Raw genomic sequence first — 27,152 nt, 5'->3', positions numbered from 1 at the left:
ATGCTTGTGGTGTTTTGTTATTTCTTTTCTTAAATCTTGTGAAATTTCTCGTTTGTAAATGACAATGGACAATATTACTCACAAGTCAATATCTTTGTTAGCGGGTATTTTTCTTCCTGGGACGTATTTTCATTGAAGCAAGTGCTTCGGGATCTATAGGGACCACTGGAGAAAACTTCTTCAGGAAGTAATAACCTACCCTACAAAGGGTTGTAAGGCTAGAATGATGATGATAAAAGTTTAATCAAAACAATAAATTTTGTCAAAAATGTATAATTTATAAGTTAAATAAAGCTTAAAACAATATTTGAATGCTAAAGCTAGAAATACCCACGCGATGGCAGAATTCAATAAACCTATTGTACAATCACCTTCGTTTATCTAAAATTAGTCAATATTTTTTAAAATATATTGATACAAAATTAACAGTCTGTATGAGAAACAATTCAAAATTGGTTATTTTCTTAAAAAATACTATTGCTAACAGTCTTATATTATATGAAACACTGCCATCGGGGTAATGTACGTAGAAATAATCAATTCAAGCTGATTAGGCATTCATGTCTCGTAGAAGAATATTTCTATATATTTGTTTAACAGGAAATGATATCTCTATAGTATTTTTAATCATTTAAGTTGCACATATATTTTGCTGTGAACGAAAATAAATTGCAAGATTTACACTTAATTCTTTAGATCCTAGAAGAATTACGAAAGAAACTTAAGAAAATCCGCAAAATAAGCTATGTACAGATCGAAACTCTACAGGTAAGCTTAACAGATTATAATGACTATAATCATTATAATCTTATATCCTCTTTTTATTTTCTTTGTTGATGGATTGGTCCGATAAAATACAGTTTCACAAAGAAGTTTTCAGACAATGTTTACGAAGTATTCAAACAAACACCAGAAGTATAAGGACTTGGTAGACTGTCGCGAAGGAAGAGAGATGAGACATAACCGTGATATTTTATCTAAAGTTTTGTTTGCCACAGAATAAAAGAAAGTTGTTGACGGAGGTTGTACAATGACCCTTTGTCAATAACTAAATATAATGAAATAAAAGAGATGCAATTAGATTATTACGAAGGATCTGTGGGAAAACACGGGATGTGAAACCCGAACAGATGTACTGCCTTGATAACAGATGACTTTAGTCAGATCAATGATTAGGGGCACTAATATGGTCCTCTAAAGTCCATCAAAAGACCTCCAACGAGAAGCTGAATAAGCTTCAACGACAAGCGTGCTTAATCGTAACAGAAGCGATGTCGACTATCCCAACCATCTCTAAAATAATAATATCAGACTGGTTTAAATAGATGAAAAGTAACTACTAATACGAACCAATGGGTCCTTTATAAATGAACCTTCGAAGAAGAGATCCAGAGATCTACCAGATAAGAATAGGATTGATCTTCGATTTATTGTAAGCCTCCTAACAGGATACAGTTACCTTAAGGAACACACAAACAAAATCGGACTGACAGAGAGTGCGAATTGCAGATTCTGTCATGCTGATGACGAGACGTTAGAACACGTTTTGTTTAACTGCCCAGGGTTGGATAGAATAAGGCTCAATACATTTGAGCATTATCAAACCGAGCCCTACGACTTTGTAGAAGTGTCATCCAAGGCCATAATAGACTTTGTTAAAAAGGCTACGCTGAAGGGATAACTTTAACTTAGGGATCAGCTACAATAGACCTCTTAGATCGAGTAGAATATTTGTTAAGCAACCACTCATACCAAACCTAACCTAGCATGACCTAGATTATTACATTTGAAGAGGTAGTAAAATGGATAAAGCTGTAAAAAATATATAACTAAGATAAAACGACGAAGCAAAATACCGATTTAGTACCTTGATATAAGCAAAAACTATTGCTCGTATTGATTTTCGCCACAATTATAAATAACATATCAGCTTGAACTTTATATCAAAAATTTAAAATTCTAATATTTCTATTGTTTTTTTAGATCTGGCTTATTTCCTCCTCTTTTGGAAAGGTTTCTGCCAAGACCTTGAGGAACGTCTGGTAAGGCGGTAGCTTCTTCAAGGTAGTGAGGTTCTGGCGTCGAAGGTACAACAGAATCTATGACTTCTCCAATAATTTCTTCGCTGCCGAAGTTTCTGTTCAGCTCGTAGAACCGAGGTGATTCTGCACAATCAATGGCTTCATCTGCTCTAGTGCATGTGAACATTTCCTAAAAAATAAATTTTAAATTTAAGTTTAAGTTTATTTATTCCATATAATAATAAACCATATTTTCAAGATATTGTCGGATCATTTGGCTGAGGCAATGGAAACAACAGAGCTGAACGTTTTTTACAGTTTGCTAGTTACTCCATTAAAATGTTACATTTTATAAGCCGTACCTTGCATTTGTTAGAGGAGTCAATTTTATTTCTTTAATGTATAGGGGGGATCAGTAGAAGCCTAAGTTCAAGTTTTTGGGGTCGCCACCCTTGTCCCCCGGCCGCCATCTTGGAAATAGTGTGCAAAGGGGTTTCGCGCTATATCTCGTAAACTACCAACCCTATGGAAAATCTAATTAAACATAAAATGTAGAAAATTAAATTTTCTACAATTTTATTTCTATTACTTTTTATCGTCAAGTGACCAACAAAAAAGATATAAACAAAAATATGTAAAAAATTTTTAACAAGATTCCTTTTGGAGGTTATAACTTTTTTTCAGTTCATTTTAAAATAAAATAACCTTATAACAAAATTGTAGAAGGTTTTTCAGCGAACTATTTTCACTGTAAATTTGTTTAATTCTATTTATTTATATAGGTGTTACAGCGCTCCAAACTTGACCAGATTCTCGAATGCTCATAGAGATATAATAAAAACAAAAGTTAGGCTTACTTTTCTATCTATATATTTTTTTTATTCATACAATTTATTATGATTTTAATATTCCTATGCTATTATTAATCTATTTTTGACCTTTCTCCCCACTATAAAACTTATAACCCGTAGCATATATAGAAACGGCCCAAGAAGTTGTTTGAGGACAAATTCGCCAGTTCAGAAGAAGAATGACGCAACCGCATATTGCAAAATTCTTAAGAAGAGCAAAAAACGAATTTTTGTTATCAAAATCGTAAAGTATGATCAAAATTAGCCATTCACCACAGCGTAGGCAAGATCTCGAGATATAAGCGTTTTTTTGGGGTGTGCCGCTTGTTTATGAAGTAACATAACTTTTTTCCCATTGTATATTTTGATTTAAAATTTCCCAAAAAACTTCCTCATGAATTATGTTTTATTGTTTTGTTGGTTAAAATTATAAACTAAAAAGTTTGTCACTTAACTTTTTTAAGTAAACATGAAACTAACGAAATATGATGACAAAATGTTTAAAAACTAACAACTCCTTTTTAATGTGTTTAAATATTTAGGACAAATTGTTATGACATTGTTATCTACATACTTCAGTAAACAGTAAAATTTTCAAAAGGAAATATTCACAGCGACCAAAGATACAGCGAGGTAAATTTGAAAAATCATCAAAATTGATTTTCAGCATTTTTGTATAAAATTTGATTTTTGAACATGTTCCACCAAATATAGATAAAACTAAACTTCATATTCGGATTCAGCGACCTCGAAAACATAAAAATAGACCAAAATTGGTCATTCACCTTAAATTTGATTTTCGTGGTCGGCATAAAGATTGCTGCCGCTCGACTAATAATATAGATAGAAAAGTATTTTTTTTTATTGTATTCCTAAGAGAATTCGAGAATCTGGTCAAGATTGGAGCGCTGTAAAACCTACTCGTAGATAATAAATAAAATTAAACATCTTTATAGCGAAAATTGTTCATTGAAAAATCCTCTACAAAATCGCTATGATGTTATTTTATTGTGAAATGAACGGAAAAAAAGGTTTAACCTCCAAAAGGAAACTTCTTACAAAATTTTCTCATATTTTTATTTATAACTTTTTTGTTGGTCAGTTGACGATAAAAAGTAATAGATATAAAATTGTAGAAAATTTAATTTGCTACACTTTATGTGTAATTAAATTTTCTGTATGATTGCTAGTTTAGAAGATACAGTGCGAAAACCATTTGCACCCCTTTCGCCAATATGGCGGCCGGGGGACAAGGGTGGCGACCCCAAAAACTTGAACTTAAGCTTCTACTGAACCCCCCTATACATTAAAAAAACAAAATTGACTCCTCTAAGAAATGCAACCTAAATGTAACATTTTAATGGACTAAGTGAAAAAATCTAGTTATAACAAATAATATACTTTATAAACTTTATCAAGAACAATAGAACTATATGGGACAATATTTGGACTAGTCCAAATAATAAAGAAGACAAAATCAAATAGACTTACCCATACTTGGGCGGAAAAGATGGAAAACCTATATAGGTATGCCTGAAGCCTACTGTGGATCAGATCAGAAGCTGCCAAAAATGAACTACACAGTCAAACTATACACACAACTATAAAAACCCATTAGACAAAATAGCTAAGAATAAATAATGCATAATTCCAGATGAAACAAGAAAAACTACAAATATTAGAAGAGAGAAATAAAACATGGAATGGAATAACAAGTTGGATAGGTTTAGCGGAAAAGGGCTTTTTTTAGCTTAAAATCCAAAAGAACAAACATTGGATGTCAGAGGAAATTTTATAATTAGTGAAAAAACGAGAAAAGTTATGCTACAATATACCTCAAAAACAAGAAGTAAAACTTAAGATAAAGCGGAACTAAGAAGGAAAAAATAAAATGTATGTGCACCGGAGATAAAACAACCATATTAATAACGTATGTCAAGAACTGGGGTAACATGCGAACCGCCATGAAAGTAATAAACAATTTAAAGAAGTTATTAAATATTTGACTGAAGGTGATCAATGTTCAACTGAAGGTGAGTGAAAACCTTAATACAAGGATACTAAAATGCAGAAATGCAGGAACTATTAGATGAAAGTCTAACCATCATACAAGAAACAGTGAGAGAAATAAAAGAACAACACTTGAAGAAAGATACAGAGAAACGAAAATCGAGGATGACCGATGAAATACTCGAGCTTATAGATCAGAGAAAAAAGAACAAAGAAAACTTCAAGGAATATAAAAGAATACATACCATCGTCAGAAGAAAGATAAGAGAAGCAAAAGCGAAACAAAAAACAGAACAATGTCAAGAAATAGAGGAGTATCAGAGTCGATATGACAATTTCAATGTCCATCGAAAGGTAAGAAAGTTCCGAAAACGCAGCAGCGGAAAAATAACAGTTGATGAAGGCAATCTTACCATAACCGAAGAAGATAAAAATAAAGTATGGGAAGAATACTTGAGGAAAATTTCCACGACCTTAGAACAGGAAAAGAACCCACCATTGAAGATAATTCAGGTCCCGAAATCCTACCAGAAAAAGTAACCACAGCCATCAGACAAATGAGGGATGGAAAGGCACCGGGACTTGATGAAATACCTGCAGAACTGCTAAAGCTATTAGATGGAGCACAAGTAAAAATAATATCTGAAATATTTAATGACATATACAAGGCACGAAAAATACCAGCAGAGTGGCTCAAATCTGAGTTTGTACCGTTGCCCAAAAAACCAGGAGCAAAGGTTTGTGAAGACTATAGGACCATCTTCTCTGTTTTTAAAAAAGTCATCCATAATAGAATTTACCGAAAATGCGAAGAACAAATTGCGCCCAATCAGTTTGGATTTGTGAACGTCGGTGGTACGAGAGAGGCTTTACTTAGCGTGCAGGTGTTGTTTCAGAAATGTAGAGATGTCAGCTGTGATGTTTTTGCATGCCTGATTGACTACAAAAAGGCTTTCGATAGAGTCCGACATGAACAAATGATGGAAGTGCTGAAGAGGACAGGTATTGACGGAAGAGACCTGAAAATAATAGCTAACCTGTATTGGAATCAATCAACAGTGCTCCGAATAGATGGAGAATATACAGATCAGGTCAAAATCTTAAGGGGAGTGAGACAGGGATGCATAATTTCACCGCTTATATTCAATCTGTACTCGGAGCACATTTTTGAAGAGGCTCTAAAAGCTATCGATGAAGGCATCTCAATAAATGGAGTCAAGCTCAGTAACCTGCGATATGCAGATGATACAATAGTGTTTTCCAATACCATAGAAGGGCTACAAAACTTAATGAATAAAATAACTGAAACCAGTAGAACATAATATGTACTAGATATAAACACCAGCAAAACCAAGCCAATGACCATCAGCAAGCAAAACATAACTGGAGTAAATCTGCATGTGAACCAAATGAGAAACGTGTCTCACAATACAACTATTTTGGGAACTATAATCAATGAGTCGTGGGACAATACTCAAGAAATTAAATGTCGCATCGGAAAGGCAAAGAGTCAATTCTTAACTATGAGCTCTATTTTCAAGAGTCATGACATCATTCTAAAAACAAAAATAAGGCTCCTTAAATGTTACGTGTACTCAGTGCTTCTATGCGGAGTAGAAACGTGGACATTGAAGGCGGAAACTCTATCGAAACTTCAAGCTTTTGAGCTATGGTTGAACAAAAGGATCTTGAAGATACCATTGACAGACAAAGTCACCAATGAAGAAGTACTACGGAGGATGAACACAACCGCAGATTTAGTCAACATCGTGAAGGGCCGTAAGCTGCAGTACTTGGGGCATATAATGAGAAATCAAGGCAGATACGAGCTACTTTAGTGCATTTTACAAGGTAAAATTGAAAGAAAAAGGGCCCCAGGACGAAGAAGAATATCCTGGCTTGCTAACCTGAGAGCATGGTATAGAAAGACCTCAACACAACTATTCCGTATAGCAACTAACAAAGTCATCATAGCCAGAATGATCGCCAACGCTCGGAACGGACAGGCACCCTAAGAAGAAGAAATATTTGACCCGAGAATTCAAGACACAACTTCAAGCCATTTAAAACCATAATGAAGAAGTAAAAACCGACAAACTGAGCTTTTCACAGACTTGCAAAAATTAGTGCTCACGATTATACAAAGACAGTTTAAAAAAACTAATCGTTTTACGAGCAGTAGCAGAGAACTAAAAAACAAAAAACCACCGGGATAGACGTCATAGAGGAGACTCTATTAAGAGCAATGAATGAGATTGACGCAGATATATGTAATACTGAATACGTACAACATGATATAGTTCACAGGTGAATGACCTGATGAATAGTGCGAATCACCCTTTTCCCTTTATTCTTATCCATAAAAAGGCTCACTAACAGTATGTGGCAATTACAGAACCATTGCCATAACTACTACATCGATTTACTTGATATTTTCACAGTAAGTAGGGAATAGCTTATAAAACAAAGCCTACCCTATGCCGATGTGCGCTTTTATCTTGGGGGTGGTTCCAACCCATTCTCGGGAGTGCAAAATATTTTTGGTAAAATAGCCACGGAAGAGGCTAGAGAGCCTAATTTTAAGCCAAAACTTTTCTGTAATTATTATTTTTTGAAAACTCAATACTTTTTGAGTTATTCGTGGTTGAAAATTGGCCGTTTTCATTGAAAAATGACACATTTTCGGACAGATTTTTGTGAAACCTTAAAAATTATGCATCTAACAAAAAATCTAAGTATATAAAATATTTCTGTAGGTTATAAAAAAACAAAGAGATTCGTTCCTTCATAAATTTTCTAGTTAAAATAGAAAGAGGGATATGGTAGGTAAGAAGAGTTTCTTTTTTTGATGCATGCTCAAATCTGTGTATTCAACTTGAAATAACAGAGAAACGGTCGATTTTAGGTGTATAATGATACTTACAACTTTTATAGTACTTGAAAATACCTTTAATATGAGCAATACTAAATGTCAATTACATTTAAACTAAGCGAAATATTCTGCAAAAAATTGATGACTATGACTAATGTATTTTAAGAAAAAATGAGAAGTACATTTAACCCCTCATTCATCAGAATTTAAATACATCGTTTTCCTTCTACAATACTTTTTATTATAGTGTTAATTATATGTTCAAAAAGTTGGACTGGTTTAAAATGAATGGTTTTTGAAAAAAAAAATAAGATCAAGTAATAAAGCGCATTTTTAAATTTTCTTAAAAATCTTCTTTTCTACATGTAACTCGAAAATGATAAGAGATACGAAAAAAAGATACCACATAAAAATGTAGGGTTTTTTCAGATACAAATTGCCTTTTTATTTTTCATTACTGTATCTCTTATCATTTTCAAGTTACATGGAGAAAAAGGAAGATTTTTAAGAAAATTTCAAAATGCTCTATATAATTTGATCTGTTTTTTCAAAAACCATTCATTTTAAACCCGTCCAACTTTCTGAACATAGAAATAACACTATAGTAAAAGGTATTGTAGAAAGAAAACGATGCATTTACGTTTTGGTCGATGGGGGTTAAAATTATTTCTCATTTTTTCTTAAAGCACATTAGTTATCAATCTCGTTTGCAGCATATCTCGCTTGGTTTTAATGTAGTGGACCTTTAATATAGATCATTTTAAAGGTCTTTTCAAGCACTATAAAAAGTATTGGTAGCATTATACACCTAAAATCGACTGTTTCTCTGTTATTTCAAGTTGAATACACCAATTTGAGAATGTACTAAAAAACAAACTTTTTTCACCTACAATATCTCTTTTTATATTATAACTAGTAGAAGAGTTATGGATGCAAGTATCTCTTTGTTTTTTTATAACTTACAAAAATGTTCAATATACTTTTTTAGTTAGATGCATAGTTTTTAAGATCTCTTTTTGTATTATAACTAGTAGAAGAGTTATGGATGCAAGTGTCTCTTTGTTTTTTATAGCTTACAAAAATGTTCAATATAGTTTTTTAGTTAGATGCATAGTTTTTAAGGTATTCGCAAAAAACCGTTCGAAAAGGTATGATGTATCGATGAAAATGGCCAATTTTTAACCACGAATAACTCAAAAAGTATTGAGTTTTCAAAAAAAATATATAAAACAGTTTTTGTTTAGAATTAGGTTTTCTAGCGAATTCCGTTATAATTTTAACCAAAAAATATACCACCCCTGAGAAGGGGTGGGAACCACCCCCAAAATAAAAGCACACATCGGCATAGGGTAGACTTTGAACTAGGAGATAAGTAGAGGCTTGGCCCAAAATTTCATTAAAATCCATGCAGTAGGATAGAATTCGGAGGTAATATCCTAGTCTTGCTCCCATTGACTGGCATATACATAGTTTCCCACTTTTAGACGTATCAGAGGAGTATGACAACTGTCACTGCGACAGTAGAATTTTATGAAATACTCCTGTCACAAACGTCTAAAGGTGGGAAACTATGTTATGTAATGTTAATTATTTATACGCTTATAACGATAATTTCCACCTCCACTAGTTTCATCTCTATTTGTTTGGTAATGTATTATGTTTTCCAACTTTTGCATTATTTTGCCAGTTATTAGCGCGTTCATCACTGTATATATGTATTCTGAATACATACTGGTGACATTATTAGAACGAATATGATGGAGGCTAAGCCGGACAAGCAAATAATTATTCAGATCAACACTGGAAAACAAAAATAAAGATCATAGATAGGGTAAATAATATTCTACCGCAATATACCAAATGGTGAATTTTTAAGTACTGGACAGGGCTCCGTGATAACCAATAATGACGATTGCTCCTCATAAATCAATCATCTAGGAATGGCCCGAACCTCAACAGCCAAATTAATTAAAATATGGAAAGACGGAATAATGACAAAGAATACTAAGCTCGCTCAGGATGAGCAAGGCCTTTATTTCTCTTATTGCTATATACACAGCTAAAACATGGATTCAAAAATATCGATACAAGCAAGATCGATGCTTTAGAAATGTCTGTCTACAGAAAAATTCTACGCGTGTCCTGGAGAGAACACATAACTAATTATGTTAATCATATAAAGAACAGGCTATTAAAAAAAGTAAACTGAGCATTCCTAAATTACTGTGACCACATAGCAACAAGAACGGGGACCACTGAACTCTTGGGACAGCTTGCATATTAGTGCACCCTAACAGTGGCGTACCGTGAGTATCGGCTGCCGGGGCCGAGAAAATTTTGCCGCCCTCTTATTTAGGTATTTTAATTTCATGTAAACTATATAGTCTAAGAGCTGGGAGCGGATTTTGTGCGTGATAAGTAATATGAAAAAACTATACGGAGATATGTTGAATTAGTTGTGTACACGACTTTCACCAACGGCCGGAAACCAGAGTTGGGGCCGAGGGTAGTTATAAGGGGTCAAAGTCGCGAATTTTATTATTTTTTTTATGACGCTCATGATCGAGATAGTACACCAAAATTTGGGAATAAGTAGGTCATGACGTACCTAAGTAAAATTTCTAGGGGCTCAACGCTGCGTGGCCGACAAAGGGGTGGGGGTAGGGGTGAATATAAAAAATTTAACGGGTTTTTTGCGACGTTCGTGATTGAGATAGTGCAGCAAAATTTGGGTATAAGTAGACCATGACATAAGTAATTAAAATCTCCAGAGCCGGAAACCAGAGTGGGGAAGTAAGGTAGTTATAAGGGGTCAAAGTTCCGTTTTTATTATTTTTTTTTGTGACGCTCATGATCGAGATAGCTCGCCAAAATTTGGGAATAAGTAGGTCATGACGTAGCTAAGTAAAATCTCGAGGAGTGGAACGCTGCGTGGTCGACAAAGGGGTGGGGCAGGGGTGAATATAAAAAAATGTAAGGGGTTTTTTGCGACGTTCGTGATTGAGATAGTGCACCAAAATTTGGAAATAAGTAGACCATGACATAACTAAGTAATATCCCCAGAGACGGAAACCAGAGTGGCGGACGAGGGTAGTTATAAGGGGTAAAAGTCGCGGTTTTTATTATTTTTTTTTTATGGCGCTCATGATGGAGATAGTGCACCAAAATTTTGGAGTAAGTAGGTTATGACGTAACTAAGTAAAATCTTCAGGGGCGGAATGCTGCTTGGGGTACAAAGGGGTGGTAGGCAGGGGTGAGTATAAAAATATATGGGGGTTTCTTTGCCGTTCGTGATCGAGATAGTGCACCAAAATTTGGGAATAAGTAGATCATGACATTACTAAGTAAAATCTTCAGGGGCGGAACGCTGAGTGGGGGACAAATGTTGTGTCGGGTCACACAAAAAATAATACACACTGTGATTTTGACCCTTTAAAACTACCCTCATCCCCAACTCTGGTTTCCGGCTCCGGGGATTTTACTTAGCTAAGTCATGGTCTACTTATTCCCAAATTTTGGTGCACTATCTCAATCTAGCACGTCGCAAAAAACCCCTTATATTTTTTATATTCACACCTACCCCCACCCCTTTATTGGCAACGCAGCGTTCCACCCCTGGAGATTGTACTTAGTTACCTCATTACCTACTTATTCCCAAATTTTGGTGCACTATCTCGATCATGAGCGTCACAAAAAAAATAATAAAAACGGCGATTTTGACCCCTTATAACTACCCTCATGCCCAACTCTGGTTTCCGGCTCTGAGAATTTTACTTGGTTATGTCTTGGTCTACTTATTCCCAAATTTTGGTGCACTCTGTCAATCACGAACGTCGCAAAAAAACCCCTTATATTTTTTGTATTCACCCCTGCCCCACCCCTTTGTCGGCCACGCAGAGTGCCACCCCTGGAGATTTTACTTAGTTACGTTATGACCTACTTATTCCCAAATTTTGGTGCACTCTCTCGATCATGAGCGTCACAAAAAAAAATAATAAAAACGGCGACTTTGACCCCTTATAACTACCCTCATCCCCAACTCTGGTTTCCGGCTCTGGGGATTTTACTTAGTAATGTCATGATCTACTTATTCCCAAATTTTGGTCTACTATCTCAATCAAGAACGTCGCAAAAAACCCTATATGTTTTTTATATTCACCCCTACCCCCACCCCTTTGTCGTCCAGGTAGCGTTCCAACCCTAGAGATTTTACTTATTTACGTCATGACCTACTTATTTCCAAATTTTGGTGCACTATCTCGATCATAAGCGTCATAAAATAAATAATAAAATCCGCGACTTTGACCCCTTATAAATACCCTCGGCCCCAACTCTGGTTTCCGGCCGTTGGTGAAAGTGATGTACACAACTAATTCAACATATCCCCGTATAGTTTTTCCATATTACTTATCACGCACAAAATCCGCTTCTATCTCTCCGACTAATACATTACATACATTAATTATAGAGAACTTTTCGGCGAGAACAGTCATCATTATTTTGCATTATACAGGTTGGATTTTAAATAAAAAAGTTTATCTAAGTTTTACAATCACGTGTATTAGATACATTGATGTAACTTAGGTACATATCACTTAGGATTAGGTACAGCTTGACGACCGACAAGATAAAATAAAATCAATTTTTAATTAGAACTAGAACGATACTATAATGTTATTATTTGATTATTATTGAAAAGTAATATGAGTATTTTTTAGAATTAAAAACAAATCTTCCGTCTTCAATTAAAAATTTATACGTTTACTTTTTTAAGAGCAAAGTCGTTTATTGTACCGTCAATGTCGATCGCGTCACACACCTCTTGCTCAATAGACAAAATAGCCAAATTAGTTAGTCTTAGAGTACTTATTGTCGATCTTAAATAATTTTTAATCATTTTCAATTTTGAAAAACTCCTCTCACAGCTGGCATTGCTTATAGCAACTCTGAAAAATATTCGAAACTTCTTCTTCTTCTTATGCAATCCACTAATGGATGTTCGCGATCACGTTTGACCATTTTTCTCTATCCCTTGCAGTATGTATTAGGTCTCCTATGTTTTTTAGTCCTGTCCATTGTTTGACATTACGGAGCCATGACATTTTCTTCCTGCCCACTCCCCTTCTTCCTTCGATCTTTCCTTCAATTAAGGTTTGCAGAAACTGATATCTTTCATTTCTAATTATGTGTCCCAGGTATGCCGTTTTTCTCTGTTTAATTGTGCACATCAGTTGTCGTTCTATACCAATTCTTCTCAGGATTTCTTCATTTGTTATTCTTGCGGTCCAGGAAACTTTAAGGATTCGTCGATAGATCCACATCTCAAATGCCTCTAGCTTATTCATTGTGTTTATTTTTAAAGTCCATCCTTCCATGCCATATAGGAGCACCGACCATATATTCGAAACATTATTAAAATATTGGGCAGAGTATCTTCCAGCTTGGATTTAAAAATAAATTTAAATAATTCAAGTGACTCTGCATTAATCAATTTATTTTCGTTGCCTGTAGCAGCAAAGAAAGTCCGCAGTCGAAGTCTTTCCAGCTTGAAATCCTGCTCGTCAATTTCGTCAGATGCGTAGTCTAGATTACATTAATGTTGTCTGGATCTAATAATATAGCCTGCGTTAGATAAGCAAACTTATCCGTTAAATTCTGTAGCTGTTGAAAAAGCTCACATTAAAAATTATAAGAAAGCAACCAACTGAAAAATTCATTCTCAATCATTAAATTAAAATTAAAGGCATTGAAAAAACTCTAACCAATTAAATGTTCGAACAAACTACCCTCTTGCAGTGAACAGAAACCTAATCGATGATACAATGCAAGTCTCATTGCATTCAGCTGATCTGGCTGTAACTGACTGCAGATTTGAACAATTTTTTCCTGCAATTCGTATTCAAACAATTAAGTGTTTTCTTTGTTCCACACACTGAATAACATATAGGGTGGTAAAATAATTGTCGATGTATGTAATAGAAGTCATTCTCGCTGATTGTTAGTCATAAACGGGGAATTCCCACAAGTCAGTATAGACGTTGTTGCCACTCGCTTCAAAATATCATTCAAAGAAAAGGAATTCCCCGAATTCGTCAAAAAATAAGTAATGAAAAAATCCGGGCTCCTTTCAATCGGTCCGAATTTGTAGTTGCGATAAAAATATAAAATGGTTCAAATATTTACAAAATATTTTTATTATTTATTGTAAAATTTTGCCGCCCCCTAAAAAGTGCCGCCCGGGGCGGAGCGCCCCCACTACGCTACGCCACTGCACCCTAATATGTCTGTGTAAATTTTGGCATTGGATCCGAGCATGACATGTAACACCGTTGCTGTATCCTCTATTTTTTCATACTATCATATTACAATTTTTTGTGATGTTATATTTGTGTATTTTAGGTATGTTCTAATATGTTATGTATAGATAGGTTTTTATTTGATTATTTTAAATCATTGTGAAGTTTAACTTGCTAGAAACCTTGTAATATTGTGTAATGTGTAAAAATAAGTACTTTTGAAACATCAATTAAGTAAAGTTTAATATGTTGTTGTTTTCACCAATTTTGAAAAAATGTGAAAACGTTGAATTATCCACGTCCGTCTGTCAGTCCGTTCGTCTTGTCTGTCTGTGTGTAAACTGAACTCGTCCGTCATTATACCAGGTAGAATGACAAATGAGGTGTTCAACTGAAAGCTTATCATCCAAGGATGGTACTAAAGGTGAGAAATTTAACCTAGGTTGTCTTTCCGTCTGTCCGTCCGACCGCGAATATAATTCTTTCGTCACTATACCAGGTAGAACAACAAATGAGGTGTCAAATGAAAGCTTATAACCCAAGGATGGTACTAAAGGTGAGAAGTTTGACATAGGCTGTGTGTCCGTCTATCCGTCTGACCGCGGTCAAATTTCTCATCTTTAGTAACATCCTTGGATTATAAGCTTTCATTTGATACCTCATTTGTCATTCTACCTGGTATAGTGACGGAAGAGTTATATTCGCGGTCAGACGGACAGACGGACAGACAACCTAGGTCTAATTTCTCACTTTTGGTACAATCCTTGGATTATAAGCTTTCATTTGACACCTCACTTGTCATTCTACCTGGCATAATCACGGAGAAGTAAACGTTCTTATAAAATTACTCTATTATTCTTGTAGGTACATTTAACATTAAATGAAATTATGAACGAAATAAAGCAAACAGTATGGCAACACTGTGACGCACAAACATAAGATTCAGCTGCGGGTTACATAGGGTGCACTAATATCCAAGCTCTTGTTAGTAGAAGGAAAGGTAGAAGGCCGGAGATGAAGACCTCCAACAAGATGGGCAAATCAAATTAACGCTGATGGGAAATTCCTACATGATCCCTCCATCTGGCGCAGGATATCTGCCAATGAAGAAAGTATTAAGACAGCAAGCAGAGAGGCTACCCTTTCCGCGGACTATGTATCTGTTCCAAACAGGTTTCAATAACACCGATCAGGTCCTACATGCCAATTCGAGAGTGGATTAAGACATCTTCATCAGAACTTACTAATGCTATCTGTTGGAAATCCCATAAAATTGATGGTTGTTTAAATAGATCGAAATCATGTCCCTTTTTTTCCCTTGTCGACGCCGGTGTTGTTTCTTGCTAGCACGTTATCGAAATTCACATGTGTCGCGAAGAAGAGGATCGGACCACTTGAAATCGAAAAAAATTCTTCCCCTACGAGATAAGGGATGAGATGCCTTCAAAACTCGAATATGTACAGACGTGTAATAGTTAGCCAATTAGTACAGACAGACGGGGTAAGCTTAACCTAAATTTAATTACCTTTATTATCCTTTATTGTTTTTTTGAATTATTTAGCAACAAACCAATTTGAATTTGTGTATTATTGTATTGCGCATATGGAGAAATTCCACTTATTCTCTCAAGAGAAGCTGTCAGAAGGGATAAAAACTTTATAAGCAGGTGTTGTAATTAGTGTTTATTGCTTGTTTTTGATTTTATTATTTGTTTCGTTCAATACCTGCTAGTAATCAAACACTATCAATAAGTTCAATGTTGTCTTGTGTACATATACACAAGTCGAATTAAAGATTAGCTGAATGTTGGCGGAGAGCTTATATTTACTCGATCTACCCAAGTCTTTAGAGTCATATTATCATAGTTCAGTCGGTTTCCATAGAGAAACAAAATACCGGATTATATAGAAACAGTAGACTTACCTGGTTGAAAACTGTTTCCTCCGGACAGATAAAACTCCACCTGAAAGTTTGATTTCTTCCATCTGAGTACGTCACTGGCAAGCACACATGGAACAGTTGGCAGTCATTTTCTACGTCAGCATAGTATCCATAGTCTCTTCCTTCACAGTGAAATGAGTCACTGATATCAGTTCTTATACTAGTGGCGTTACTGGGCAACGTCAGTAAAGAAGGCGGTGCTATGAATTGGGGTGTAAGCTAAACAAAAAGATCAATATTTATTGTTTGGTATATATTTTTTAAATATATGAGTTAAAAAAAATCTATTTATTAAAATCCTTTATAGAAGATATGCAGGGTGTCTGCGTAACTTGGACCCATATGGGAAACTCTTTTAATATCAATTTTACGAAAAAAGTTATTCTTCATAAAGTGCTCTGCATAGTCTAAAACCTAAGATGCAATCATCAGGTATCAAATTTTATCAATAATATACGAGGTATGACCAAAAATATGAATTTCGCTCAAGAGTAAAGTGCCTTTATATTGCACAATATCGAAAATTGTTATTAAGAAAAGTTATTTGTAATTAAAAATTATGTTACAATATGCATTTACACTCTTCTAATTAATTTTTTTTTAATTTTCCTCAAATTACGGATACCTAACATCATTTTTATTTAAGATAACTCCGTTATTATTAATTTTGCGAAAAAAGTTATTCTTTATAAAAATGTCTGAATAGTCAAAAAACTAAGATGCAATCATAAGATATCAATTGTTTTTCAATTCTATACGAGGTATGTCAAAAATATGAATTTCGCTCAAAAGTAAAATACATTTATAGTTTACAATATTTCAAATAGAAGGATGCCATTGCATATTGAAACACAGTTTTTAATTCTGAACAACTTTTTATAATAACAAATTTCAATATTGTGAAAAATAAAGGTCCTTTATTCTTCAGCGAAATTCATGTTTTTTGGCATACCTCTTATAAATTGACAAAATTTAATATCCTATAATTTGATCTTAGTTGTTAGACTATGCAAAACTTTTTATAAAGAATAACTTTTTTCGTAACATTAATAATAACGGAGCTATCATAAATAAAAATGATCTTGGGTGTCCGTGATTTGAGGAAAATTAAAAAAAAATGTTTTTAATTAGAAGAGTGCAAATGCAGATTATAACATAATTTTGAATTACAAACAACTTTTCTCAATGACAATTCTCGATATTGTGAAATATAAAGGCACTTTACTCTTGAGCGAAATTCATATTTTTTGACATACCTCGTATACCATTGATGAAATGTTATATCTGATGATTGCTTCTTCGGTTTTAGTATATGCAGAGCACTTTATAAAGAATAACTTTTTTTCGTAAAATTGATATTAAAAAAGTTTCCCATATGGTTCCAAGTTACGCAGACACACTGTATAATGAATTAATAAAATCCTCATGTCTGCTGTCATTTTGAAGGAATTTTCCTATTCTTGCTTTGTACCCGGCCTTGATCTTTAAAACTCTTTAAAAATGGTCTTTCTTGGTTGTTCTTTCGACAAAAGCATTGGCTAGTTTATCGCACAACGGGATGGAGCGACAACAGGAATGTGCGCCGTCTATTGTTCTACGACACGTGCCATCCACGTCCCGTCGTAGAATAAATCATCCTTAAAGATAGTGATGATGATATCAAACTTCCGGTTGTTAGACGGCACTTAAAAATAAGAAGTATTTGCTTACATCTATTACAGTCCTGCTTTTTTTAGGTTATATTAGAACAGAAATTAACTGATTATACAAAGACAACAAATAGTCTGGGCTGATTATCGGAGAATAGGCCATTTTTGGGAAAAGTTATTTACCAGCAATTTTATTGCTGGAATCGAATCTTATGATTGTATATATTAATAATATAGATATGCAAAGTCCGCAGATAGTGTGCTACTTTTTTTATAAACAAAATGGCGCCCGAAAATCGTGTTTTTTTTTCAATTTTTGCTCTATAACTCCAAAGATTTTAACTTTAGACCAAAAACACCCAAATAAAAATTCACCGCAATTAAATTCTGCATAGAGACGTGTTTTTTCCGATTTACTTCGACGAAAACTTTCCCCAGAAAAAGCGGGTTTTTCCAACAAAATCTTTAATTTTCAACTAAACTTTTAGATAAGCAGTTGTTAATCAATAATTAAATAACTTGGTAACGTAAAAGCCGTTTCCGTATATATTATAATTCTAGAAGCCGATGAAAATTGAATGAACAGTTTAGCAACAATTGAAATGTTAATTAAAAATTTACGGTCGCTATAATAACGACAATAATTATGATGCATACGAGTAACTATGATTTTTTCATAAAAAGACACTATACCTATCTAATGTACTTTACAGAATTGAAATTGGACTATTTAAGCGGTCTCGGGAATATTTTAAAATTATAAACAATTTTTTTGGCTTATAAACAAATAGAATATCTCGGGAAAGACAGCGGCAGGATGCTTCTTTTAAAAGAAAAACGTTTAATTATAACGAGTGGTTCCTGAGATACAACCGGTCAAAGTTGACCGAAATTTACGGCAAAGATATAAACAATAGGATCATAATTTTCAAACCATCACCTTTTTGTTTTTGTCCTCTTTCTCCACACCAATTTTCATATTTTTAAAATCCTCATAAGATATATTATTATAATAAAAACTATCGATAATACGTGTGAAAATTGCCAAAAACAGCAAAATTCCAATCAAAAATTAGGTTGGAGAAAATATAACTCTCAAAGTTCAAAATCGGTATACGTTAAAAAAATGCATTTTCTCGGCTTCCCGTGGAGCAATTTCCTTCATTCTTTTTTTGTTCCCAGTAACTCTAGTAGAGCCATCGAACTAACGCATTATTAAATGTCAAACTTGCTTTTGTTTTGTTATAATAAATTAATTTTTTTATTATAACACAATATTTTAATTTGTTTAAATAAAAATTGTTTAAATAATTATACAGCTTTCAAATGAGAATATTTATGTTTTTAACTTTAAAAGGTACACTTGTAGTAAGTTTATCTAAAAAAAAGCCTACAACTGGAAAAAATATGTAATTTTCTGTTCTTATAAATAAATTAATCTATTATAACAAAACAAAAGCAAGTTTGACATTTAATAATGCGCTAGTTCGATGGCTCTACTCGAGTCATTAGGGAACAAAAAAGAATGAAGGAAATTGCTCCATGGGAAGCCGAGAAAATGCATTTTGTTAACGTATACCGATTTTGAACTTTGAGGGTTACATTTTCTCCAACCTAATTTTTGATTGGAATTTTGGTATTTTTGGCAATTTTCACACGTATTATCGATAGTTTTTATTATAATAATATATGTTATGAGTATTTTAAGGATATGAAAATTGGTGTGGAGAAAGAAGACAAAAATAAAAAGGTGATGGTTTGAAAATTATGATCCTATTATTTATATCTTTGCCGTAAATTCCGGTCAATTTTGACCGGTTCTATCTCAGGAACTACTCATCATAATTAAACGTTTTTTCTTTTAAAAGAAGCGTCCTGCCGCTTTCTTTCGAATACCGTTTTCACGATTTAATTTAGTTTAATATTTCCCGAGATATTCTATTTGTTTATAAACCAAAAAATTGTTTATAATTTTAAAATATTCCTGAGGTCGCTTAAAGAGTCCAATTTCAATTCTGTACAGTACATTAGATAGGTATAGTGTCTTTTTATTTATTTTTTTTTTTTTGTAAGCATTTATTAGCAATCATAATTACATATTATATAAGCTAATTTGATAACAAGTACAATAACATATATCAATGTATTATTGTACACTAAAATGGCGTTATGAGGTACATCACCCAGCGGTTTCACCTCAGTTTCAGCGAAGATCTATGGGCCATAATCTTCGCAATCTTCTGTTGTTTAGTGGCTGCAGTAATGGTAATATTAATTGGTTGGGGTGGTCTTCCAATTTCTCGTGATGTCTGTTGGCTCTTTCTTGAATTACTGTGCTGACTAACGGGATGTTTAGGTCTGTATGAAGGGTTTGGTTGGAAATGTACCACGGGGCATTTGCGATGGTGCGTAGAATTTTTGATTGAGTTCTTTGGATAATTTTTGTGTTTGATTTGCTGGCACAACTCCATAGTTCTATACCGTACGTCCATATAGGTTTGATGACTGTTTTATAAATCAGCAGTTTGTTCTCAATTGAGAGTCGAGATTTTCTACCTATAAGCCAATTTATTTCTTTCACTCTCAACTCAATTTGTTTCTTCTTCTTTAAAATGTGTTGTTTCCAGTTTAATTTAGAATCAAGATGAAGCCCCAGGTATTTGACGATGTTCTGTTGTGGTATGTTGACTTGATTAAGGCTAATATTTGGGCATTGGTCTTTCCTTAGTGTGAAAGTTATATGTGTTGACTTAGTTTCGTTAGCTTTTATCTTCCATTTCTTTAACCACTGTCCAATTTGGTCTAGGTGTTCTTGAAGTTTTAATACTGCAGCTCTTGGATCCTCTTCAGTTGCAAATATTGCTGTGTCATCAGCGAAAGTTCCAATGGTGGTTTGTGGAGAGGTTGGTAAATCGGATGTGTACAGTACATAAAGAAGTGGACCCAATATACTACCTTGTGGGACTCCTGATTGAATTTTGTTACGGTTTGATAGTTCATCCTCCACTTTAGTTTCAAATTCTCTGTGATTTAGATATGATTTTAATAAGTCAAAGTATTTGTTGGGTAGGGATTTTTTGATTTTATAAAGTAATCCTGGGTGCCATACCTTATCAAATGCTTGGCTAATGTCCAGAAAGGCTGCTGTGCAATACTGTTTATTGTCCAAAGCTCTATTAATTACATTTGATATGCGATGGCATTGTTGCACTGTAGAATGACCTTGCCGGAATCCAAATTGGTGTTCTGGGATCCAGTTTTGAAATTCTAGGTCGCTCATAATTCTTTTAAGTAACAGCTTTTCAAGAAGTTTTGACATTATTGGCAGTAGACTTATTGGGCGGTATGATGAAACATCCGTTAAAGCTTTACCAGGTTTCGGTATCATAATTACTTGGGCAATTTTTAGTGATATAGGCCAATAATTAAGTCTTAAGATTGCATTTAATATGTACAATAACTTCATGATACCTTTTTTAGGAAGTTGTTTTAGCATTGTTGCTGTTATGAGATCAGTGCCTGGTGCCTTCTTTTCATTCAAATGATTAATTTCATCTTTGATCTCCTTCGGTGTAATTAAAGTTAGTCGCTCTCGTTGATTAATTGGTAAGGCTAGTTCCTGCTCTACTTCTTGTACTTGGTCATTGTCGTGTGGCTTGAAGACTTCAGTTAGATGTTCAGCAAATAAATCAGCTTTTTCTTTGTTGCTTTTTGCCCATGGTCCTGGTGGTAATGTGTTTTTCCGAATTGGAGGTGAAGTATTTATTGGTTTATTTTTGTTTTTGATTGGTTTCCAGATAGAGTTATCTTGACGCGAAAGGTTTGATACATAGTTTTCAAATGAGTTGTTTCTCATCTGTTCTAGAGCTGTTTTTAAGTTTCTTGTTTTGTTATTATAAACTGTCCTGTCGTCTGGTCTGTGAGTTCTTTGCCAAATTGATCTGGCTTTTCGTTTTTCTGCTACTAGTCTTTTTATTTCAAGAGGAATGTTGGTTGAAAATTTTTTTTGTCCAGGTTGAGGGGTAGACTGTTTGGCAGCATTTTGAAGTAAGTTGATTAGATTATTAGTTTCTGTTTCTATTTGTTCGGGAGTTTGCAATCTCACTAGTAGATTTACTTCCTGTTCTATGATTAGCCGGTATGTGTCCCAGTTTGTTTTGAAGTTATGCAGTCGAGGTGTTGGTTTTTTGATTATCACCGTTGTGCTAATTGTGGCAATTATGGGACTGATCTGATGATAAATCAAAACTTGGTACTACATCTGTATATGATTGAGATATTCCGTTTGTAATAAAGAAATCCAATAGGTCTGGTGTTTTATTTGGATCGGTTGGCCAATATGTCGGTGATCCCGTCGATAGGAATGAGTAGCTTTTATCCTGGATAACTTTTGCTAGCTCTCTGCCTTTGGTGGTTGTTAGGCGTGAACCCCATAGCGTATGTTTACAGTTGTAATCTCCACCTGCTATAAATTTTGGCCCTAGAGTTTCGAAAAAGGGTAGAAGATCTTCTTTTGTAAGTCTATGCCTGGGCGGACAATAAATTGCTGTGACAGTTATATCATATGGAAGAGTTTGTATTTTTATCGATGTTGCTTGAATGTGATTTGTTTCGTATTTTAGCATTTCATAATGTTTTATAGTTTCTCTTATCAATATGGCTGAACCTCCGTGGGCTGTACCATCTGGGTGATTTGTGTAATATAATTTATACTTAGGTATCTTGAAGTAGGTTCTGTCTGTAAAATGGGTTTCACTTACTAGTAGTATGTCAATGAAATTTTGTTCCAGAAATAGTTTTATATCTTCTTTATGATTAGGAAGACCATTGGCATTCCATTGGGCAATTCTTATGAACTTTGACATTGTTAGTTTACTTTATTTACTAGCATGGAAATCATGTTGAGCACCATACTGTTTTGTTGCATTAGCTGGTTAAATAAATTTTTAAACTCTTCTAGAAATTTGGTAAGTATACTCGCTGTATCTTCGTTATTGTTCTGATTATTTGCTGCAGCTTGAGCGTAACTTTCATACTGATTCTGAATCCTGGGTTGTGTATATATTCTGGGTTGTGTATGTATTTGATTTATTGCTGGATTTAATACGTTTCCTCTGTTATGATACCTGTTATTAATATTATAAATTTTTTGGTAATGTTCACATCCTTTATAATTTGCGGGGTGATCCCCACCACATAATGCACATTTTGCTGGAGTTTCTCTAGTCTTCTTACAAGTTGTGGTATTGTGGGGTCCTCCGCATTTGACGCATACAAATGGTTTATTGCAATATGACTTGGAGTGACCGTACGATTGGCATCTCATGCATTGTATTATGCGATTTTTGGTTGTTCGGGGAGGTTCAATTTCAATAACTCTATTCTGTAGCCCCCTTAAGTTATAAATATCTTTGTTATTTGCTGCCGGTTCGAGATCCACGAAGAACAAATTAAGTGGCTCTTTAGTAATTCTGTGTTGTGCATTTATTATATTTCGAACTTTATGACCCAGTTTTAGGAGTTCGTTTTTTATATCCTCGGTGTTTGTAGAGTGGTGAAGGTATTTTATTACAACTCTATAGGCTCGATCCTGTTTTAACTGATATGTATGGTGATAAATGTTATGTTCATTAAAATATCTAACCATTTTTCTATATGTATCTGGCGTGCCACAACTTAATTTTACGACATTGTTAGTTAAACTTTTTGTATGATATTCTTCCCTTTCTGCTACATCCTTAATTTTTTGTACCATTTTTTGATAGTCTTGTACACCGTGTATGAAAATTGGTGGAGGGTTTGCTGTGTTGTTCTCCTTGGGAGGGATTACTTCATTTTCTAGCGCTTCAAATCTATTTTCTGTTACAATAATATTTGTACTGTTTGCATTGTCTGTTGTTTTTCTGATTTTTCTTCTTTTTGAGCTTCTAATTTCTTGCCAATCGTTGCTGCTATCTGGTTCGTTGTTTTCTTCCTCTTCTTCACTGGTGGATGGCAATCGTTGTAATTGATAATTTGAAGCAGAACTATGATATGTGATCGGCACTAATGGAATTTGTGTCTGTGGTAGTGGAGGGTACAAGTTAGGTGGCATTGGTTTAGTTGGTGCTGGTTGCGACATCGATATTAGATATGGCGTGGTTTGTACATTCATGGCTAGTTGCCCTTGTGTGTTGACTTGTTGATACATTTGTGGGTTGGTTATTGAATTATTACTAAACTCTGTATTTATCCCGGACGGAAACATATTTTGAAAAATATATTTATCATCATTTGCGTACCTGTGTATTAGTTTTCCTGGACTGGGCTTGTCACAGTCCCGAACAGGGTGTTTTTTTGCTGTACTAAATTACTTCGATATGTCGATACAAGAATGGACTGAACAAATTTTATCTACGTTAAATAATCTGTGGTTAAATCACAAAATTCGAAGAGAAACTTTGAATTATGTATTTAAACTTTGACAGTTATTTTGACAATAGTGTCTTTTTATGAAAAAATCATAGTTATTCTTATGCATCATAATTATTGTCGTTATTATAGCGACCGTAAATTTTTAATAAACATTTTAATTGTTGCTAAACTGTTCATTCAATTTCCATAGACTTCTGGAATTATAATATATACGGAAAGGGCTTTTACGTTACCAAGTTATTTAATTATTGATTAACAACTACTTATCTAAAAGTTTAGTTGAAAATTAAAGATTTTGTTGGAAAAACCCGCTTTTTCCGGGGAAAGTTTTCGTCGAAGTAAATCGGAAAAACACATCTCTATGCATAATTTAATTGCGGTGAATTTTTATTTGGGCGTTTTTGGTCTAAAGTTAAAATCTTTGGAGTTATAGAGCAAAAATTGAAAAAAACACGATTTTCGGGCGCCATTTTGTTTATAAAAAAAGTAGCACACTATCTGCGGACTTTGCATATCTATATTATTAATACATACAATAATAAGATTCGATTCCAGCAATAAAATTCCTGGTAAATAACTTTTCCTTGTATTTTGCTAATTAGCCCAGAGGAATAAGTTTAACATGTTTAACACAAAACCATTTACGAACAGAATTCAGAAATCCTGAATACAAACTAATATTGACATAATTTTAATCAAAAAGAATGGGATGACAAAAAAGAGAAAACAGAAAATATAACGGATTAGCCCGAGGAACATGATCACTAATCGAAGAAAGAAAGAAAATCAAATAAGAAATGTTACAAAAGGAAGTAACTGAAGAAGGAAAAGCGTAGTTAAAAATCAAGCGAGAGAAGCTGAAAGGAATTACATAAATTATATTCTGAAAATGTCAGAAAGAGCCGCGAAAGGAAAAGACCTAAGAACTCAATAAACGATTATACGAAATTTGAAAGCAAAAATACCAAAAAGTAGTAAACAAATCAAAGATTTACAAAGAAGGATAATTAAAGCAGAACACGAAATAATACAAAGATGGAAAGAACACTTCGCAGAAATATATTCCAAACATGAGGCAACATCAGATATTATACGAAGAAAATGAAATACCTATAGGAGTTAAACGTTAGCACATATGAAATTCTAGAGAAGAAATACAAAACATACCGAAACAAATAAAAAATGGCAAAGCAGCTGAAAGTGACAACCTACCGATAGATTTAATAAATGCCGGTGCAAAAAAGAATGTGTGTGTACTTTGTACGCACGTAAGAAGTTATACTTCTATTATATGATTTAAACGAAATTAATATACTTTTTATTTATATTTTGTTTAAATATTAAACTAATTTATACTTACTACTTCTCAAACATTTTTATTAGAACAGTGCCAAAAATTAAAATAATAAAAATAATAAAACACACACAAACACATTAAACAAGCCACAAATGATGTCTGAACATTAATTGTCGAAAATTTTTTTAACTAAATACGTATTTTCTGAAAATACAATTATATAATAAATATACTTACAATCATAAAATGTATTAAAAAAAAAAGAAAGTTTCTATTGGGACTCGAACCAGCGCTGATAAGAGCGGTTGGTATTGGAATTCATTCGCCTTCTCCGCTTAGCCACGGACACTATGTGTCATTATTTACGAAGATCGACTAACTAAACGGATTAAACTTGTAATATTTTGATATTTTGAAAATTGATCAAATTATTTTAATTTTGAATTGAAATGATTTATAATTGAAAAAATACAACAAAACATAGAGTAAAAAAAACAATATATTAGGTGAATATTGATAGAAATTTTGATGGTAATCAAATTATATAAATAAAAGTATTACATACTATGTATTTTGGCAGATCAAATAGGTAGGTTTATACACATGATACATTAACAATTATTACGTACCTGTTGCTTTTAAAAACTATTTAAAAGTCACTACAATATTATAAACTTTTTTGTTTCTGTCCTCACAACAATAAAACTAATATATTATACATTTGTTTACCTTTACCTTTACCTCCAAACCACAGCTGCCATATCGGATAATTTTTGACATGTCATTTGAACATCCAATCAGAACAAAGTTATAATGCGCATGCGCTGGGCTGATAGGTTTTAACATATAAAAAAATCACCCTCTATCGCCAGTAAAGAAGTATAACTTCAAAAATGAAAAATAATGAAACGAGGGTGTAATCATTAAGATCCCAAAAATGGGCGATCTAAGTAAATCCGAAAATTAACAAGCAATTACACTGTTGAGCGCCATAATATGCAAAACAATAATGTCCAAGATCATATTGAACAGACTGGAGCCAGAGCTAGAAATGGAACGGAGAAGCAAGTAAGCAGGCTTTCGCGTAAAATGCTCCGCTATCGACGTTGTAATCTAATCTAATCTAAGAATTATCTTGGAACAAGCCAACGAATGTAATAACTACACTCACCGGCACAAAATTCCGCCACCCAAAATTTTTGAGTGAGTTTGGCAATATACTCGTATAACTTTATTATTTGTACTTGAATTTTCAAGATTCTTGCATCAGTTTGTAGGTACATGTATTGTTGTCGTTTTTTATTATTCCGGTAATAATTTTTTTTTGCTTAGATGGCATTATACGGGGGTGAATAGAAGCGTTGTATTTTCTTCTCACTTTAAAAAATTCTGTGGAAAAATTGGGGACCTGAATGTGTTTCATACTCCTTTTATATTATCCTGGAGGTATCACTAACGTTTTGTTTTTTGAATTATCCCAATATCCCTTTTCTTGTAAGAGCTGCAAATAAAAACACATCTTTGAAGGTTTTTTTAATTAAAAATATCAAACGCACTAAAATTAACAAAACAAAACCAAATTAACAACAAAACAAAACAATTTAATAGCGAGTATATCCACCTCTTGCAGCAACGACTGCTCGCAATCTGTTAGGCATCGAATAAAGATGTGTTATCCATGCCTGGGGAATAGCCCGATATTCCTCTACCAGGGCAATAACTGTACCAAATTTTCTGGAAGCCTAGGATGACGGCGAATAGCTTTTTGAAGATATTCTTCTTTAGCGGCGAATCGATTGA

The 27,152-nt window shown here is 33.7% G+C and overlaps 1 protein-coding gene across 1 annotated transcript in view; it reads right to left on the bottom strand.

Moving 5' to 3' along the window:
• Positions 1-257: 257 nt before the first annotated feature.
• LOC126891679 (uncharacterized) overlaps positions 258-27,152 on the bottom strand; it is a 41,059-nt gene continuing 14,164 nt past the window's right edge. Inside the window, exons 2-3 of the mRNA XM_050660917.1 lie at positions 15,975-16,211; positions 258-2,211 (exon numbers count right to left, since the gene is read on the bottom strand). Coding sequence (XP_050516874.1) covers positions 1,969-2,211; positions 15,975-16,211 — 480 coding nt within the window. The 3' untranslated portion in view covers positions 258-1,968. The remainder of the gene's footprint in view (positions 2,212-15,974; positions 16,212-27,152) is intronic.

The sequence above is a fragment of the Diabrotica virgifera genome, chromosome 9, assembly GCF_917563875.1.
Source record: "Diabrotica virgifera virgifera chromosome 9, PGI_DIABVI_V3a".
Taxonomy (NCBI): Eukaryota; Metazoa; Arthropoda; class Insecta; order Coleoptera; family Chrysomelidae; genus Diabrotica; species Diabrotica virgifera.
The sequence above is the reverse complement of the archived record's forward strand: the minus strand, read 5'-3'. Positions and strand labels throughout refer to the sequence as shown.